General features: G+C 40.5%; 1 protein-coding gene across 16 annotated transcripts in view; it reads right to left on the bottom strand.

The window, feature by feature from the left end:
• caska (calcium/calmodulin-dependent serine protein kinase a) overlaps positions 1-18,018 on the bottom strand; it is a 740,678-nt gene that overhangs the window by 505,520 nt on the left and 217,140 nt on the right. For all 16 annotated transcript variants that reach the window (XM_038802093.1, XM_038802098.1, XM_038802088.1 and 13 more), the window contains exon 4: positions 15,760-15,837. In XM_038802093.1, coding sequence (XP_038658021.1) covers positions 15,760-15,837 — 78 coding nt within the window. The remainder of the gene's footprint in view (positions 1-15,759; positions 15,838-18,018) is intronic.

Genomic DNA, 18,018 nt, shown 5'->3' with positions numbered 1-18,018 from the left:
ATGCAGTCAACGTGCCAAAAGCAAAGTGCACACATAGGTGTTGTTGGGTCCCTGGAACATGAAAATCAATTCAGAACCTTATTTTTATACCGATTCATGTCAATTGGATTTCCCACTGAACCAAATTGATGGCTGCTACAAGTCACGTGACCACAGGGTTGGCCCTTTGTTCCCTCCAGGAATTTCAAGAAAATAAATATTTTCTCTGCTAGTGGCATCACGCACCTCATCGTACAGACCCCTTGTAATCATGAAAACCAGGAGGCTTGCACAAACTAGTAATGCTTGCAAAGCTGCTAATTGACTCATATCACACCCAGTACTGCCCAGGCTCATTTCAAAAGGAAACCAAAGAAACAGCATTTGCAGCTGATAAGCTCATTTTACTATTGGAGACAGTGGGTCTGCCAAGACAATGGCTTCCATAGATCAGACTCTCAAAAGGATGGTAACTCTCCCAACAACTAATGACTGGGATATTACCAGTCCTGAAATCAAAGTCAGTTCCATATGTGGTATTGTGTGAAGCAAATAATGGCATGATGGGAAAAGTAGTCAAGTTTTCTTGGTACAATTGAATTTAACCTAAGACACAGATTCAAAATACACAGATATACACAGCCGAGGTCGACTTGACCTAAGAACCGAGTGACTCTAAAATTCTAAGATAAGGTGTTTTCATCATGCGCCTAAATGTAGTCTCAATACATAACAAGCTGAACAACTGTCTCTTCCTGTTCCTAAACAACTTCTTCCCTTTCTTAAAACAAAGACAAGATAATGATATGAAACTCAAGTCCCCTGGAGGTCAGCAAGGTGACGCCATTGTAACGATTATTACTTATGTTTTACTTTCAATCAAATTCCTGACCAAGCTGTATTCATGTTATCTTGATCCTATAATGTATAAGAATCGCCTTCTTTTCTGTACTATCGCAGACTTGGGACGGACTCCGCAGTTTGTAATTGACTGCCTTCCGACTTTCCAAGTTTCTGCCATTTCTGCTAGCAGTTCTAATTAGTGAATAAAGTTCAGTTTTGCTTATCTAATGAATGCTGTTTGAATTTCTCTATCACAGTCAAGACGCGGGGAAAATATAAAATACAACACATACACTGGGTAACCATCTCTTTTGGAAGTCATCGTGGAGAAAGGAGGTCACATGACAAGAGATCATTTCGAAATCTCTACATACCACTGAAAACCGCAAATTCCTCAGGCTGTTGTTTTATCAACTGGAAAGCACTCAAACTACCTGGCTGAGCAAACAGTTAGTTACCAAGTTTCAGCTCCCCCAAACCCACCTTTCCTGGAAGATTTTCTATCATCACCTGCAGAACTGACCTTGTCTCGGTGTATCTACTTATTAAGCAATATCCAAACAAACTGCTAAGTGAACCCTACCACTCGTCTTCAGCCAGCTGACCTTGAAATCCCAGTTTAAAGAATTCCTCATTGGACTCTGGAAATTATATGAACTAATATTCATTTCTATAGTGCTTTATTCTATTCCACCCCCCCCCCCCCCCCCCCCCCCCCCCCCGCGCTCGCGCCTGTGCATATTTATGAAGTGGGAAGTAGTGGACACTTCCCCCCCCCCCCTTTCCCCCTCCCCTCCCCCCCTTCCCCCTCCCCTCCCCCCCTCCCCTTCCCCTCCCCCCCCCAGGTTTTTCAATAGGAAATAACCTAACTTTCTGAGCTAATTATAATGAGAGTTCACTGCAGATTATTAGTAAATTGGATCACACAAATCAAGAGATTAGAAAACTACGCCACCGCATGTTTAAAACTAATTGAAAACAGATTCTGCTTACAGACAGGCAGTAAAGGAAATCAGTACAGTTTGCCTATCTTTTTCCTGGACGTAACAGGTGCGAGAGACATTTTGTAGTGCATCTTTAGGGTACTATACTTACAAACCCAAGTGTTATGTATCTGCTGGCTCAGATTTCCAGGGTGCAGTGACCATGCAGCTGACAGCTAGTTCTGGATGAACTGAACAGCAGCTTCAGAATTTCCCCATGTAATGGTCAGCAATTCACTACAATCCACAGGGTGTGCAGTTGAAGTGCCCGCAGATTGACAACTTATGAAATCATGAATTGATGACAGTTTCCATTCTTATGTCATTAATCTCAATGTAAAACACTTGAAAGTTATACTTTGTTGAATCAGGTGAACTGGGCTTCTAATAGCACAAGTTGTTAATTGCTGCCGATTAACCCCAGTGGCCCAGAAAATTTATTGTATATTTGTGGAATGTCAAATTTCTCCATGGTACAAAATCTACAGATTATTAAAATTATGTTTTTTCTAAATTAAAGTTGCGTTCTATTTCAACTTCTACCTTAATTCTGTTATATATAATCCAATCTTTATTTTGCCATCTCTAAAATTAAAAAGTGAAGGTTATTCAGTGGTTTTTACTTTCGGTAAGTGAGAATTCTGCTCTGCAATTGACTGCTTAGCCTATTGATGATATCACCATTGCTGGATATCAGTGAGCAAATTGAACTAATGTCGGAATGAAAGTAACTTTGGAAAAAGGAGATTTCATGCCAGAGATCGGTGGATCTTTATGGACAGCTTTCTTCAAGGTTAGCAGCGAGCACTGCCTCTTTGCTAAGACCCAGGAATCTAAGGCCTTATAAAAAACAACACAGAATTCTATCTGTACTGATTCTTTTTATTATGAATTATTTTAAAACCACCCCCACATTAAAAATGATGCAGAATGTTTAATTGGCAACACAAAGAGGACAATTTTATAAACTAGAGTGCCGTAACTGAAAAATGCCAATCAAACAGAATACCCACTTGCTGCTCATGTCCTCCAAGTTCCTGCAAAGTACATGGAACAGCTTCTTAATGGAAATAAACTATATAGCTAATGCTGCTGGAACTGCATTTATTGTTCACCACCAGCTGCCTCTGAACAATTTAGTAGCTTGCTAAGTGACTTGAGGGTATTCAGAGACAAGCACACTCTGTGGGAGCAGAGTCACTTACACACCAGCTCTGGGGAATAACCTGTTCTTAGCTATCGAACACGGCCAGAACTTTGAGTAGATTTACTGTTTTCTTGTGTCAGGGAACTAGATACAACATTTGGGCTAGTAAGGGAAGTATCCTAAGATTTCCCCCAAAACGTAAAAATTGTTTGAAGTGTCAGTCAACCCGAGTTCTGCAAAATAGAAAGAGGAAAAGTCAATGCTATGTGAAACCAACGTTCTTTACAAGAACCGATAGGTCTAGGCTAGCAATGCTTTAGCTCAGTGATCAACAATTGTAAAATAACAAATAGGTCTCAAGTAACCTGAATTTGTGCAGGTTCTTTCTTATTGAAGGTAGAGCAGCAAGCTTGTCACCTGAAATCTCTGGATTTTGTTTCAAAATGTAATTAAAGGCCACCAAGTTAACATTTGCTTCATCTGAGAATGAAGTTTCATTTTACAATAGAAGGACATACAAAATATTGTTCTGACACAAGTAGTATTAAGCTGGTCAAAGTTAAAATCCATTATATTTGAAATTAAATTCAGGTTGTAATACAGGGCATCTGTGAAAAAGGGCTGAACCTTTTGAGCGCAAATTTAATTCTCATTCACTGATTGGGTAGAGACAGAGATAGACACACAAAACATGCACAAACAACTAAGCTCACAACTGAACAACAGTCGGCGCAACAGAAATATTACAGTAGTTGGTAGACAACAGTCAAAACCAAGTCACAAAGAAAATAATTAGGATAGATGACCAAAAACGTGTCTAAACAAATCTTGAAAGGGTATTTTCGACTTCATACTGCACTAATTTTATCATTGGAGAGGAAGTTTACCTGTTCTCAGATCTATCTGCATTGTTATGAAACATCATTTGAATAAGGGCACAAGAATAAGTAGGTTATCTAAAGGTAGGAGAACATCTGTGAACCAGAATATACACCAAAATATAATTAAAGACACCAAGAACTGAAAGCTAAAAAGTGAGGAATAAGGGGGTCTGTGAAAAAGCAAATTACATCAAAAACTTTGCCCAGATTTGATAGAAAGTAGGTTAACATTTACCAGGAATGTAAAATACTGAAATAGAATGATCCATACTAAACAAGAGGTAGAATGGTCCAAGGCAAGTACATTCCATTAAAAAAAACTGCATTGAAAATAATGATTTCATAGATTAATGGGAAGGTTAAATCAAATTTTTAACTAAACGTATTTAGCATTTAAAGGCGAGATAATAAAAAAGATTAGTAAAGCTAAGGGTGAAAGGAAGAAAATAAGCAGAAAAAAGCAAACAAAAGGTTTTCGGTATGTACATTAATAACAAGAACGCTTCGCCTAGAGATTAAAGAAACACATTTAGAGTGGGGACTGAACTTATGGCAGGAATACGAAATAAATACTCAGGTTTCACAGAGGAGATGCATTTTAGAGTAATGGAATCATATGGGATGGAAGTGAAACTATTATTGAATGTTATTACTTGGCTGGGAGATATTCCAGCAGAATCATGTACAGCCAGGTAACTGTCTTGGCCGAAAGGGAAAATGCTGGAAAATCTCAGCAAGTCTGGCAGCATCTGTAGGGAGAGAAAAGAGCTAACGTTTCGAGTCCGATGACTCTTTGTCAAAGCTCTGACAAGATGCTGCCAGACCTGCTGAGATTTTCCAGCATTTTCCCTTTCGTTTCAGATTCCAGCATCCACAGTAATTTGCTTTTATACTGTCTTGGCCGGACTCAGACTGGTTTTATGTGCTCCTGGAATCTATAATTCAGGTTAAAATTTCTATGCATGCAGAGAAATTAGAATTAGTTAGGGTTAATCAACACAGATAAGAAAAGAAAGATTGTATTTGACCAACCGTTTAATATTTTGGAAAGAAACAAATTTAAAAATTAAGAGAATGCAGTGTACATGGATTTTCAATAGCATTTGGTGAAATATAGAATAAACTTGCAGCAAAAATTATACTAGGAATTGGAGAAATGTGGTTACAAGGACAGAGCTGGAAAAAGGCCAGCAAACAAGTAGAGGGGTAAGGAGAAGTTTGGCGAGTGGTGTGTGGTGAGCGGTATTTCACTATGAACAACTCCCATTACTTTGTCCATCTACATAAATATAAAAGAACAGTTGAATGGCAAGATTCTCTGGCCCTCCGCGGTGTGTTGCTTAGTGGCGGGTGGCAATCTGCCATTGGCTGGTAGCGGGATTTTCTGGTCCTACCGCTGTCATTGGGATTTCTCTTTGAATCCACCCCATGCTGTCAGGAAAGCCCTGGCAGGGGTGCACCGTCTTCAGGACCAGAAGATCCTACGGCTGTGAACAGCCGGAACAACGTGCCCAAAGTAATTTCATCAAAGCTATTAATGAGAAGAATGAAATAAGGACAGATGAGATGGAAAGAAAAATGCTAGCATTTCTATAGCACCTCGCAGATACGGCTTTACAGGCAATTGCTAACTTTTTTTGGAAGACAAACATTGAAGCTAATTTCGGAATTGCGAAGTTTAACAAACAGCAAGCAAAATGATTGGTTACTTAGCCTGTTTTTGTGATGTTGATTTAGGGTTAATCATGACACCATGGAAAATTATATCTACTATTTACTTAAAGTCACTTTTTGCGTGCAAATCATTTGGCTTATTGAGCAGTTTGAACAAATGAGCATAGGAATTGTTCTTTCTGCTCAATTTTAATACAAGGTTACAGATAATTAAAATTAAGAGTCATGTTCACCGAAACGACATGCAGGCAGAGCATTTGTTTAATATATCAATCAAAATATAGAGACTGCGATTTTGAGCCCACATCAGCAGTCGGCAGAATCGGCAACATGGGCGGAAAATCCAAGAGAATCGGGAAACCCCTCATTGTGGGATGAGAACCTAATTTTGATGGTTTTGCATGCATTTCAATAAAATTAGTCAGCTCCTCTTCCGCATGAACCCCCCCACTGAATATTCAAACCTGGGTTTACAATAGATTTTGAAAAACAAGATTCTGTGGAGAGGTTCCCCAGGGGCGCAAAGTCAAGTATAGCCCCTGGGGGAGACGATCATGCCTGGACAATGCCCTGGTATTGTCCCTGCCACAGGTTGGTACTTCCCACCTGGCAGTACTGACAAGGGTTCTCTGAACAGCCCCAGGGGAGGGGTTCCGCTTACGAGAGGAGGAGAGTGCCCAAGAGCCTGCTCGGGTTTGGGGGGGGGGTCATAGCTTCTGCTGTGGTGTGGTGGGGGGGCAGCGGCTCTGATGCTTGTGAGGGGGCCCTAACATTTACAATAGTGGTGGTGGAGACAAGAGAGAGCAGCTGGGAGCCATTCAGTTTGTGTGCTGACAGGGCACCCTTTAAAGATAGCGCCCTGATCACTGTGGAACCAACCTTGACGCTGGCTCCATGCCAGTTCTCAGTCTGAGCAGAACAATTTGAAAAAATATGGGAAAATTCCACCCAGAATATTTTGCAACATTGCAATTCCTTTTTCAAAAAGGATATTTTATTTCAAACATATTCAACATAATAAAGACATAACATCCAACAAAGTATACAGTTCCTACATTGCTTCGCTACCCCCCCCCCCCCCCCACCGAACAGCTCCTCAAACATAGCAATGACCAGCTTCCACCATACCTCAAAACCCTAAAAGCTAATTTGATTTCCTACAACTTGAGAAACCCATACAAGTCTTCCAACGATGCCATAACAACCTCCAGCGGCGTGGCAATCAGAGAGGCGAAGGCCACGACATTGGACCCCTTCCCTCCAGCAGTTCGGACACCTCCGACACACCAAAAATCGCCACCATAGGGTCCGGCTTCATCTCAACCCCTACAATCCTCGCTAGGTTCCCAAACAATGCCTCCCAAGAGCTCTCCAACTCAGATCTTATGGGCATGGTACACCAGCCACCTCCCACACCTGTCCTCTATCTCCGAAAAAATCTCACTCATCCGGTCCCGAGTCACGTGGACCCTGAGCACCAAATTAAATTGTATGAGACTCATCCTTGCGCAGGAGGCGGTTGAGTTCACTTGACGCATTACTTTGCATCAAAGTCACCACCCTATCTTACTCCCCAACCCGTCCTCCCTCCTACGCTTGATCCCGTTCACCAAGGCCCTGCCCTGCCCTCCCAATCACCCAGACATGATCCCCAATCCTACCATTACTCCCCCCCCCCCCAACAATTTTTACAGTACCTAAGGGAAGAAAAGCAGCTCCTTGCGCACAAAGTCCCACACTTGCCAATATCCAAACTCACTCCCTCATGGTACCTCAAACCTCAACTGTAGCTCCTCTAACCCAGCAAACTTCCCCTGACCCGCACTAACCCCTCCTTGCACCACCATCCTAAGTGGCCTCCTGCCCCAAAGCATTCACTGGAAATACCTCGCTTTTCCCCAACGTTCATTTTATAGCCCGAAAACGCCGCAAATCTTAACACCAAGCCCATGATTCTGCTCATGCTTTCTTTTTAAAAAAAAATAAAGACAGTGGATTCTTTATCCATCAGAAAACAGAATCAATTTTAGCCATGTGTGGCCTCAGAGTTTTGTATCAAACTAACATATAAGCAAAGACATTATTAGCAACAACCAAAATTCAAGAACATACACCAATTATTTACAGATGCTGATTGACCAACTGCATTTCCAAAATGTTCTGTTCTTACCTCAACCACTTCTTGGCTTCTATCGAGCTGAATGTTTGAACCATAAGCATTATGCAACCATTCTGAGATTGGCAGTACCAATGTCTTTAAAGGATAATTCCAATAACAGCACTTGCAAAATATGAAGGGCATTGTTGGTACATATATAAATTCAGAATATGGGTTTGAGTTAAAACCAGTTATTTGCTGAGTAATTCTTCCTAGGTTGCAAAATGTGTCTCCCTTACAGTTACATTGAATATTGGAGAAACAACGTATTTTTACTTCAACAAATATAATATATTCATTAATTACAGTATATACTAACTTCAAAGTTGTTGTGTTCCTGAAAACCACTACTTTAGGTCAAACAACTTTGAAGTGAATAAATGTCAAAATTAGAGTTTGATTCCTTCAAACATTTAATAATAATAATAATAATCTTTATTAGTGTCGCAAGTAGGCTTACATCAACACTGCAATGAAGTTACTGTGAAAATCCCTTAGTCGCCACACTCCGGCACCTGTTCGAGTACACAAATTTAGAATGTCCAATTTACCTAACAAGTACGTCTTTCGGGAATTGCAGAAGGAACCCGAAGCACCCGGAGGAAACCCACGCAGACACAGGGAGAACTTGCAGATTGCACACAGACAGTCACCAAAGCGGGAATCGAACCCGGGACCCTGGCGCTGTGAAGTAACAGTGCCAACCACGGTGCTACCGTGCCACCTGAAAAACGTGTTGAAATTCTATACTGGACATGCACTGTCAGAAATGAACATTTCTAGCTGAAATACTTAAAATAAAATCAGTAAGTATTTTTAAAATGCAATGATACAATACAGGTACTGTAAATGTAGGAAAATGATTTTCCTGGTTTCAGATTGATCAAGCACCATCTAGTGGCATAGGCTGGTCAGTGCCGGCAACAGCAAGAGCTGAGTGGGGGAATGGGAGTGAAGGGAGGAGGAGAATCTGAAGAAGTGTCCAGTGTTGGCAATGGAGACCAGGGACTTAAAAAGCAAGAATGGAGGGTGGGAATAGGAGTGCTGGGGGATATATCACGTGTGCATGAAGGCCACAAAACATGAATTATGTGGCAAACACTGTTAAAGTGAACCTTGGACCTTTAAACAGACATATTCTCCCTATTGTGCTGAGTACATTGGGACAAAGCTTTAACTATGTCAATGTTAAGTAGGGATCAATTATTAGACCAACCCAAATGCATGGGTGGACATCAATGGGAAGTAAATAAGGCAATTTTATGGGATATTTGTTTTCCTATGGACCTTGTCCTGCACATTTCTCCACTCAAGACCATCAAAATGCAATCATTATTTAATAATTCTTCTGCAATGTCCTGTACATTCCCCAATTGCCAGCTCAATGTGCCCCCTTGACATCATCCAAGGCTACTATATACTCGTTGAATGTTTTTATTTCCTTTTATTCATGATTATTTTAGATTCTCAGGCCAATTAAGAACAATCCTCTCTTCTTCCACACCCCACCCGTCTTCAATAGGGAAGAAACTTAAATTCCAATATTTATAACTCAGAATCCATGCCAGAATGTTGAAATTATCACACAATTAATATCTTTCATATTTAACAAAAACACACAGTACATTCCCAGAGTCTAAGTGCTTAATATTTGATGTTTCAGAATAGGGTTCGTTAAATGTACCAAAATAGTTTATAACATTCTTCAGCATCATTTTCTGGGGATTATTATTCAAGAGAAATATCAAATCGGGTTAAACAATTCTGATATAGGCAGCATAATGGTTTTGATACTCGATGAATACTCAAGATGCCTGGAACACAAATTCAAATCCCAACACAGCAGTTGGGGAAACTAAATTAAGTTGATAGGGGGGAATGAAAATATAGAATAAAAATATGGCAACACTAATGGTGACTGAAACTATCAATTTGTCTTAAAAGTCCATCTGATTCAGTAATGTGCTTGACAAGGGAAGTAAATCTGCATTGAAAATTTCAGCTATGAGGAACGACTGTATAGGCTAGGATTATTTGCTTTAGCACAGAAGAGGTTAAGAGGTGACCTAATTATGGTGTTACAAAATAATGAGGAGCCTAGACAGGGTAGATAGGAAAAACTATTACCAGCGGACATAGATTTAAGGTGATTGGTAGAAAGCTTAGAGGAGACATGAAGAAAAACTATTTCACCTAGAGTGTGGTGGGCGTCTGGAATTCATAGAATCTCTACAATGCAAAAGGAAGCCATTTGGCCGATCGAGTCTGCACTGCCCCTCCAAAAGAGCACCCTACCTAGGCCCAATCCCCCACCCCTTCCCTGTAACCCCACCTAACCTTTGGGCACTAAGGGGCAATTCAATGCCCAAGTTGCTGGCTGAGGCTGGACCACTCAACTTATTTAAAAGGTACTGGATCTGCATCTGAAGTGCTGCAACCTGAAGGCTATGGGCCAGAAAAAGAAATCAAAATGATCAGCTAATTTATTTTTTCTCTTTCATGCCGGTGCAGGCACGATGGCTTGAATAGTTTCTTACTGCACGTAAAATTTCTATGGTAAGGAAATCGGCCACCTATACCTGATCCAGCCTATGTATGTAATTCCAGTCCCACGGCATTGCGGTTAACTTCCCTCTAAAATAGCCTAGTAAGCCACTCCGTAATATCAAGCTGTTATCTAACAGAACTATAGCTATACCTACATCATAGGGATAGTGTTGATTCAAGGTTTGAAGCAGAATTAGGGTTGGGCAATAAACAATAGTGATTCCCAGGACCAAAGAAAAGAAATATAGGGAAAAGATAAAAGGACCAAGTAAAAATCAATGTTTTAGCAGAAATTCCAGCTGAAATGTTAATTTACCATCAGATGTTAATAACCTTTTATACATTCACAGCATTTGATTAATTCTACACTTCTGTGTTCACAGTTTTCTCTCTAAGTCAAGCATCAGTGCCATAAACAGAATTGTTCATCATTGGCAAGCCTGTATAATAATGTTGAATTGCAAATCAAAATATCAGAAGCTCGTATATAATTGTTACAAGTTCATACAATAAATATATACCCCGTGTGAATGATCAAATTTATCTCTGTACGTTTTGCTTCATTCTTTCTCTGTAGTACACCACTCCCAAAAAAAGGCAAGCAAAGCTGTGCATTCTAATGCCATGTATGTTAATTCTTAAGTATCCAACAAGAGGTGCACAATAGCTAATCAGGGGAACTCGATTCATGTATCTCCTCTCCATCTATTTATTCCATTTCCCCCTTTTCGAGAGGACTTCTGTTCTTTCCTCACTGAGCCCAAACTGGCAGTGGATGTAGTGTACATGTATTTTAGTAAGGTATTTGATAATGTTCCCCATGGTAGGCTTATGCAGAAAGTAAGGAGGCATGGGATAGTGGGAAATTTGGCCAATTGGATAACGAACTGGCTAACCGATAGAAGTCAGAGAGTGGTGGTGGATAGCAAATATTCAGCTTGGAGCCCAGTTACCAGTGGCGTACCGCAGGGATCAATTCTGGGTCTTCTGCTGTTTGTCATTTTCATTAATGACTTGGATGAGGGAGTTGAAGGGTGGGTCAGTAAATTTGCAGATGATACGAAGATTGGTGGAGTTGTGGATAGTGAGGACGGCTGTTGTGGGCTGCAAAGAGACATAGGCTGCAGAGCTGGGCTGAGAAGTGGCAGATGGAGTTTAACCCTGAAAAGTGTAAGGTTGTCCATTTTGGAAGGACAAATATGAATGCGGAATACAGGGTTAACGGTAGGGTTTTTGGCAATGTGGAAGAGCAGAGAGATCTTGGGGTCTATGTTCATAGATCTTTGAAAGTTGCCACTCAAGTGGAGAGAGCTGTGAAGAAGGCCTATGGTATGCTAGCGTTCATTAGCAGAGGAATTGAATTTAAGAGCCGTGAGGTGATGATGCAGCTGTACAAACCCTTGGTAGGCCACATTTGGAATACTCTGTGCAGTTCTGGTTGCCTCATTATTGGAAAGATGTGGAATCTTTGGAAAAGGTGCTAAGGAGATTTACCAGGATGTTGCCTGAAATGGAGAGTAGGTCTTACGAGGAAAGAGGAAAGGTTGAGGGTGCTAGGCCTTTTCTCATTAGAATAGAGAAGGATGAGGGGAGACTTGATAGAGGTTTATAAAATAATCAGGGGAATAGATAGGGTAGACAGTCAGAGGCATTTTCTCCGGGTGGAACAAACCATTACAAGGGAACATAAGCTTAAGAATGAATGGTGGAAGATATAGGGGGGATGTCAGAGGTAGCTTCTTTACCCAGGGAGTAGTGGGGGCATGGAATGCACTGCCTGTGGACGTAGTTGAGTTGGAAACATTGGGGACCTTCAAGCAGCTGTTAGATAGGTACATGGATTACGGTAGAATGATAGGTGTAGATTAATTTGTTCTCAATCTAGGACAAATGTTTGGCACAACATCGAGGGCCGAAGGGCCTGTTCCGTGCTGTATTTTCTATGTTCCTCTAGCACCTTGTATGGAAATGTTTTGGTCACATTCTTTACTAGCATGTTTACAATTCTGCTATGCAAAGAAAAATCCTTCACAGGCAAATAAATGAGAACACAAACCAGTCATCTGCAACACTGTTGTGCAACACATTGGTACACCAACACGTTACACCAGTATTTTAGTAGTAATGAATTGATTCAAAACTATGGTATATCTGTGTATTTACACAAGGGATCAATGTAGATGCAATACAACTGAGCAAGCACTAGAGGGAACAAGGAAGAGGTATCAATAGAGACAAACAGGAAGTCAGCGACACTTCACAGGGACGGCAGCTGGTGAGCAGGACACAGACAGGCAGCTCAGATGTAACATTGTACAAGCGCTGGAGAGAGAACAAACTCAAAATAAAGCATCTACTTCCACTGCAAGACTACAAGCTTTATTGAGACACAAGGAATAACACATGGTTCCAGGAGACTTCAGAATGCAGACAAAGAAAAACCAAAATGGCAAGAAAACTCGTACCGATCATTCGACGTGGGAAGACTTTGCTAATTCAATGAAATTGGTTGGAAACCCACCGCAGCTGAACACAACCGGTAATTTAAGTAATAACTGGAAAAGGTTTGAACAGATGTTCCAAATATGTATCGTAGCTAATGATTTGAACAGTCTCTGACGCAACGAAAATAGCGCTGCTACTCGCAACAGTGGGTCATGAAGCTAGAGAAATCTATAATTGCTTTAGATACGTGAAGGTGAAGATAGGACCAAATTCGAAGTAATACTGAAAAAATTTGAACAGTCCTGTAACACCAGTAACAATGCTGCTTTGAAACATTCAATGCTTGGAGACCAAAGTGCACAGGGAATAAGTGATGCAAAATTCAAACAATCATTGCCAGAACAGAAAGGGTTAATTCTAGAAATCGCGATTGAAAAGTCCAGATCGAAAGAAAAAGGTGACTTTAACTTTTTACAAGGAAAAAACGCTGAAATACACTTTAAAATGGCGTCTGGGCACATTTTACAATATCCGGGGAACAAAAGACAAAATTCTGTGTGTGCACATGCGCAGGAAACCGAAGCCACGCATGCGCAGTTGAAATCATCCATTTTGCGCGAAAACCGTTCTGCGCATGCGGCAGTTGAACAAAATGAGCACAATAAAGGAAAATCAAATTGCGCATGCGCAATCGATTTCTACACTTTACGTCATGAGCGCCATGACGTCACAAGACCTGGACAATGCCCCCTTAAAAGGGAAATGCCCGAAAATCAAAAAAAATATATTTTTAAAGCTACTAAACAGAATTTTCTTCCCTCAAAAAACAGACCAATGCCTGAACTTACACCAGCAGTCGAAAATAACTTTCACAACACCCTGGCACAAGCAGTCTGCACCACCCAAAGTGAAGAGCACAATGACAACTCCAAAACAAAAAGATGATTTGTTTATCGAACAATACACCTCAGACATGGCCGAGTTATCCGGATCTGCTGATCACAGCATCAGCAAAACGGGTGCACAGCTCAACACTACTCTACTCATGGTAGATGAATCCAATACCATGATGCCATGGCAGGCCGTTGATACATTGGATGACAGCAACCTGTCAAATATCCAAGAAGAATACGATGCCACACAGAGAGTGATGAAAGACTCCACAGCGAGACCACTGCACGACTCCACACAGAGAGCGATGAAAGATTCCACAGCGAGACCACTGCACAACTCCACAGAGAGCGATGAAAGACTCCACAGAGAGCACGTTGTCAGACTCCAAAATGGAAGCAACTCAAGACTTCATAGTGAAGTCCATGAATGAACAAGACCATGAAGGTCTATCAAGCTTATTTGTGCCACCAGAAGACTATGACAGTCTACCCATCTTATTTGAGCCACCTGAAGAAGACTATGACAGACTACCCAGCTTATTTAACCAACAAGACACTGAATGTCTACCCACTGTATGTGAGACAAGTGATGAAGAAATCACAATTCCCATACAGGATATCCATGATCATAGCGACACTAACAGATCTCAGCTCATCTGCACAGAAGCACTCAATAGCAGAGGAGGGCTACTCATGAGTCCAGGGAGATCACATCAAATGAAATCATGAAGATTTTAACTCCAGAAAAGGAGCACCAAGAGTCCAGACAGACCAAGTCAATAGAAATCTTGAATATTTTGACTCCAGAAGAGGAGCACCATGACCCACAAGAGAATGAAATTGTGACAATTTTGACTCCACAAGAGGAGCACCAAGAAACCACAGTGGTTCAAATGAACCAGAAATAACTCCAGAAGAGGAGCACAAAGAAATCAATGATGATTCAAGTGAACCTGAATTGACTCCAAAAGAGGAGCACCACGAAATCAATGATGATTCAAGTGAACCGGAAATGACTCCAGAAGATGAGCACTGAGAAAGCAAAGAAGAGGAATCAAATCCATCACAAATGACTGGTGTCACCAACAGCAATGCAACATCAGATCATTCTCACAATCCTCAAGAAATGCTCAATGAAACAGCAGATACCACAGAGGACACTCACACCAATAACTGTGACAATTACTCAAATTATCCCACACTCATTGAGCGCAACAAAAATGACAAAAACAGAAACAACAAGCACAACAGAAACAACAATGACAATAAAAATAACAAAGACAGAAGCGACAAAAACAGCAACAAGAACGACAACGAAAACAACAAAGACAGAAACAACAATGAAACAACGACCTGTACAACATGGTACAACTCTGCACATGAAGAACAATGCCACAGCACACTGAAAAACAATGACAAGACTACAAACATGCCATGGCATGACAACAAATCTTAAGAATTCACATCTGCTCCAGAACAAGCAAGCACAATCAAGCTTTCAATGCAGATGACACACAAAATCGATACCACAAGCACATAAAAAAGTCAACATCAGTGGTTCGACCATCCGAATACCTCGTGATGAATTGTTGGTTACTTAAAACACAAGAACACTGACAAAATTCACATTGAAGTTACAATATCAATATCACGTCAACAACAGAAAAAAAAATCAACTGAACAAATACATAATATTTGGACTCATACATGTTTTATTAAGGTTGGACTCAAGTATTAATTGGTTTGTATAATAACCAATATCATCACCACTTGTGCAGATATACATACCATAAGTAATGTAACTGTGTTCTACAATTTCCTTTAACACTATACAGAAAATATGTAAAGAAAAAAGGGGGGGATGTAGTGATCTGTTTATCTGTGTATTTACACAAGGGGTCAATGTAGATGCAATACAACTGAGCAAGCACTAGAGGGAGCGTGGGAGAGATATAAATAGAGACAAACAGGATGTCAGCGGCATTTCACAGGGATGGCAGCTGGTGAGCAGGACAGACAGGCAGCTCAGATGTAACATAGTAACATAGTATAAAGGCTGGAGAGGGAATGAACTCAAAATAAAGCATCTACTTCAACTGCAAGACTACAAGCTTTATTCAGACACAAGGAATAACACATATGGAATCCATGTTAAGATTAGAATTTTGTTGGCAAGATACCCTTTGATTCAAAATGATCAAGTACATACCTGGCTACAGCTTCACTGTAAACAAAACCTGCATCTGCCCTTTTCACAATTTCAAAACAGAGGTCTGCACCATCCATACTGTAACAAAAGAAAGAAAGCACGTTTAATACTGTATTTCAAGAAACCTTCCCAGTTTAGTTCAATATCCACAGAAAATAATAGATTGGGAATAAGATTTTTATACCATTCACTGTGAAGATTAAATGCAGAATATTTACTTTGTGTAGCATACACAACAGTTTTGCACTGGCATTGCTGACACTTTCTGCTGAACGAGCACTTATTCGTCAAACTAACATTTTAGCTATGCACACAAACTACAATCTCGAGACAACCTTTCAAGATGCTGGATGGGGATCACTGCTTTATCATCTGAACACAACACTGAAGCTTTAAAAAAGGGGTTGGTAGATAGTCAGTTACATTGTCTTCCCGTTTAACTATAACACTGTACATTATTATGGGCCAGGGTTTAGAGAACCCCAAAGTGCATCATGGAGTTCACCTGACCCACACATTTTAATAGATTGTGGTATGGGGAGCACACTGCCCACTCTACAGGTGTGGTACAGCAGAAATGGAAAAGTATTTTTTAAAGCAAAACAATGTTTATTCTATGAACTCAAGTTAACCTTTTTAAAACATAGTGAACATCTTAGCAACCATCAATTCAAATACAACCCCCAAAGAATACAACACTAAGTAATCCTTTATAACTTCCCAAACAACATCCAGAAGACAAAGGAAACACCTTTTAACAGAAGCACATTAGGTTTACATTCACTACTGAGAACATTTATAATTCTGAATTCACCAAATGATCAAGAGATAGTCTTTTCATGGCAGAGATCAACAGTACACCTGCTCTGTCTGGCTTCAGTTCTAGCACGATAAACAAAACTAAAACACACCCTGCAGCAAACAGCCTAAAATAAAAGTAAAAAGCTGACAGACAGCCCAGCTCCACCCACACTCTGACATCACTGAAAAAGCGCAGTGCTAAATCGCTGGCTTTGAAGCAGACCAAGGGAGGCCAGCACCACGGTTCAATTCCCATACCAGCCTCCCCGAACAGGCGCCGGAATGTGGCGACTAGGGGCTTTACACAGTAACTTCATTTGAAGCCTACTTGTGACAATAAGCGATTTTCATTTCATTATTTTCATTTCATCAACACCCATTTCTTAAAGGTACATTTCTTAAACATCCAGTTCTTAAAGGTACTCTCACATGACATCTCCCCCCAAGAAAAAAAACTATCAACTTCAAGATGGTTTCATTTTTCACCTTTTCACGATCCTTTAAGAAATGCACACAGTAAACATATTTTTTCGTTTCAAAAAAACAACACGCAAACAGGTATAATAATATAGTTCTTTTTTTTTCGTTCTTCTTCCTCCAACTGAAATCCTTCTCAATTGACAGTCTCTTTGAACAAGAAGGTCTCTGCACGATCCATCCATTTCTCTATGCCTCGGCATTTCTCTTTAAAGTCAGATACTTTCATTCAATCTGATCACAGAGTCCCTTGTAGTTCTCCAACACAACAGCATTGGTTATCACAGATTTCAGGCAGTCAAATGCCTGTTGAAAGTCCACTGTACACTGAAATTTTTTAGGGGTCTTCAGCAAGTCCATCAGTGGAGCAATCACACTACAAAACACTTACAGCTTGTCATGGAGCCCACAAGGGAGCAGGCTATTCTGGACCTAGTGCTATGTAATGAACCAGACTTTAGAAAAGATCTTAAAGTAAGGGAACACTTAGGAAGCAGCGATCATAATATGGTTGAGTTCAGTCTGCAGTTTGAAAGAGAGAAGGCAAAATCGGATGTAATGGTGTTACAGTTAAATAAAGGTAATTACGAGGGCATGAGAGAGGAACTGGCGAAAATCGACTGGAAGCAGACCCTAGTGGGGAAGACAGCAGAGCAAAAATGGCAGGAGTTTGTATGCATAATTGAGGACACTGTACAGAGGTTCATCCCCAAGAAAAGAAAGATTATCCGGGGAGGGATTAGACAGCCATGGCTGACAAAGGAGGTCAGGAAATGTATCAAAGAAAAAGAGAGATCCTATAAAGTGGCCAAAAGCACTGGGAAATCAGAAGATTGGGAAGGCTACAAAAACAAACAGAGGTTAACAAAGAGACAAATAAGGAAGGAGAGGATCAAATATGAAGGCAGGCTAGCCAGTAATATAAGAAATGATAGTAAAAGTTTCTTTCAATACATAAGAAACAAACGACAGGCCAAAGTA

Source organism: Scyliorhinus canicula, chromosome 7 (assembly GCF_902713615.1).
Source record: "Scyliorhinus canicula chromosome 7, sScyCan1.1, whole genome shotgun sequence".
In the NCBI taxonomy this organism is placed as follows: Eukaryota; Metazoa; Chordata; class Chondrichthyes; order Carcharhiniformes; family Scyliorhinidae; genus Scyliorhinus; species Scyliorhinus canicula.
The sequence above is the reverse complement of the archived record's forward strand: the minus strand, read 5'-3'. Positions and strand labels throughout refer to the sequence as shown.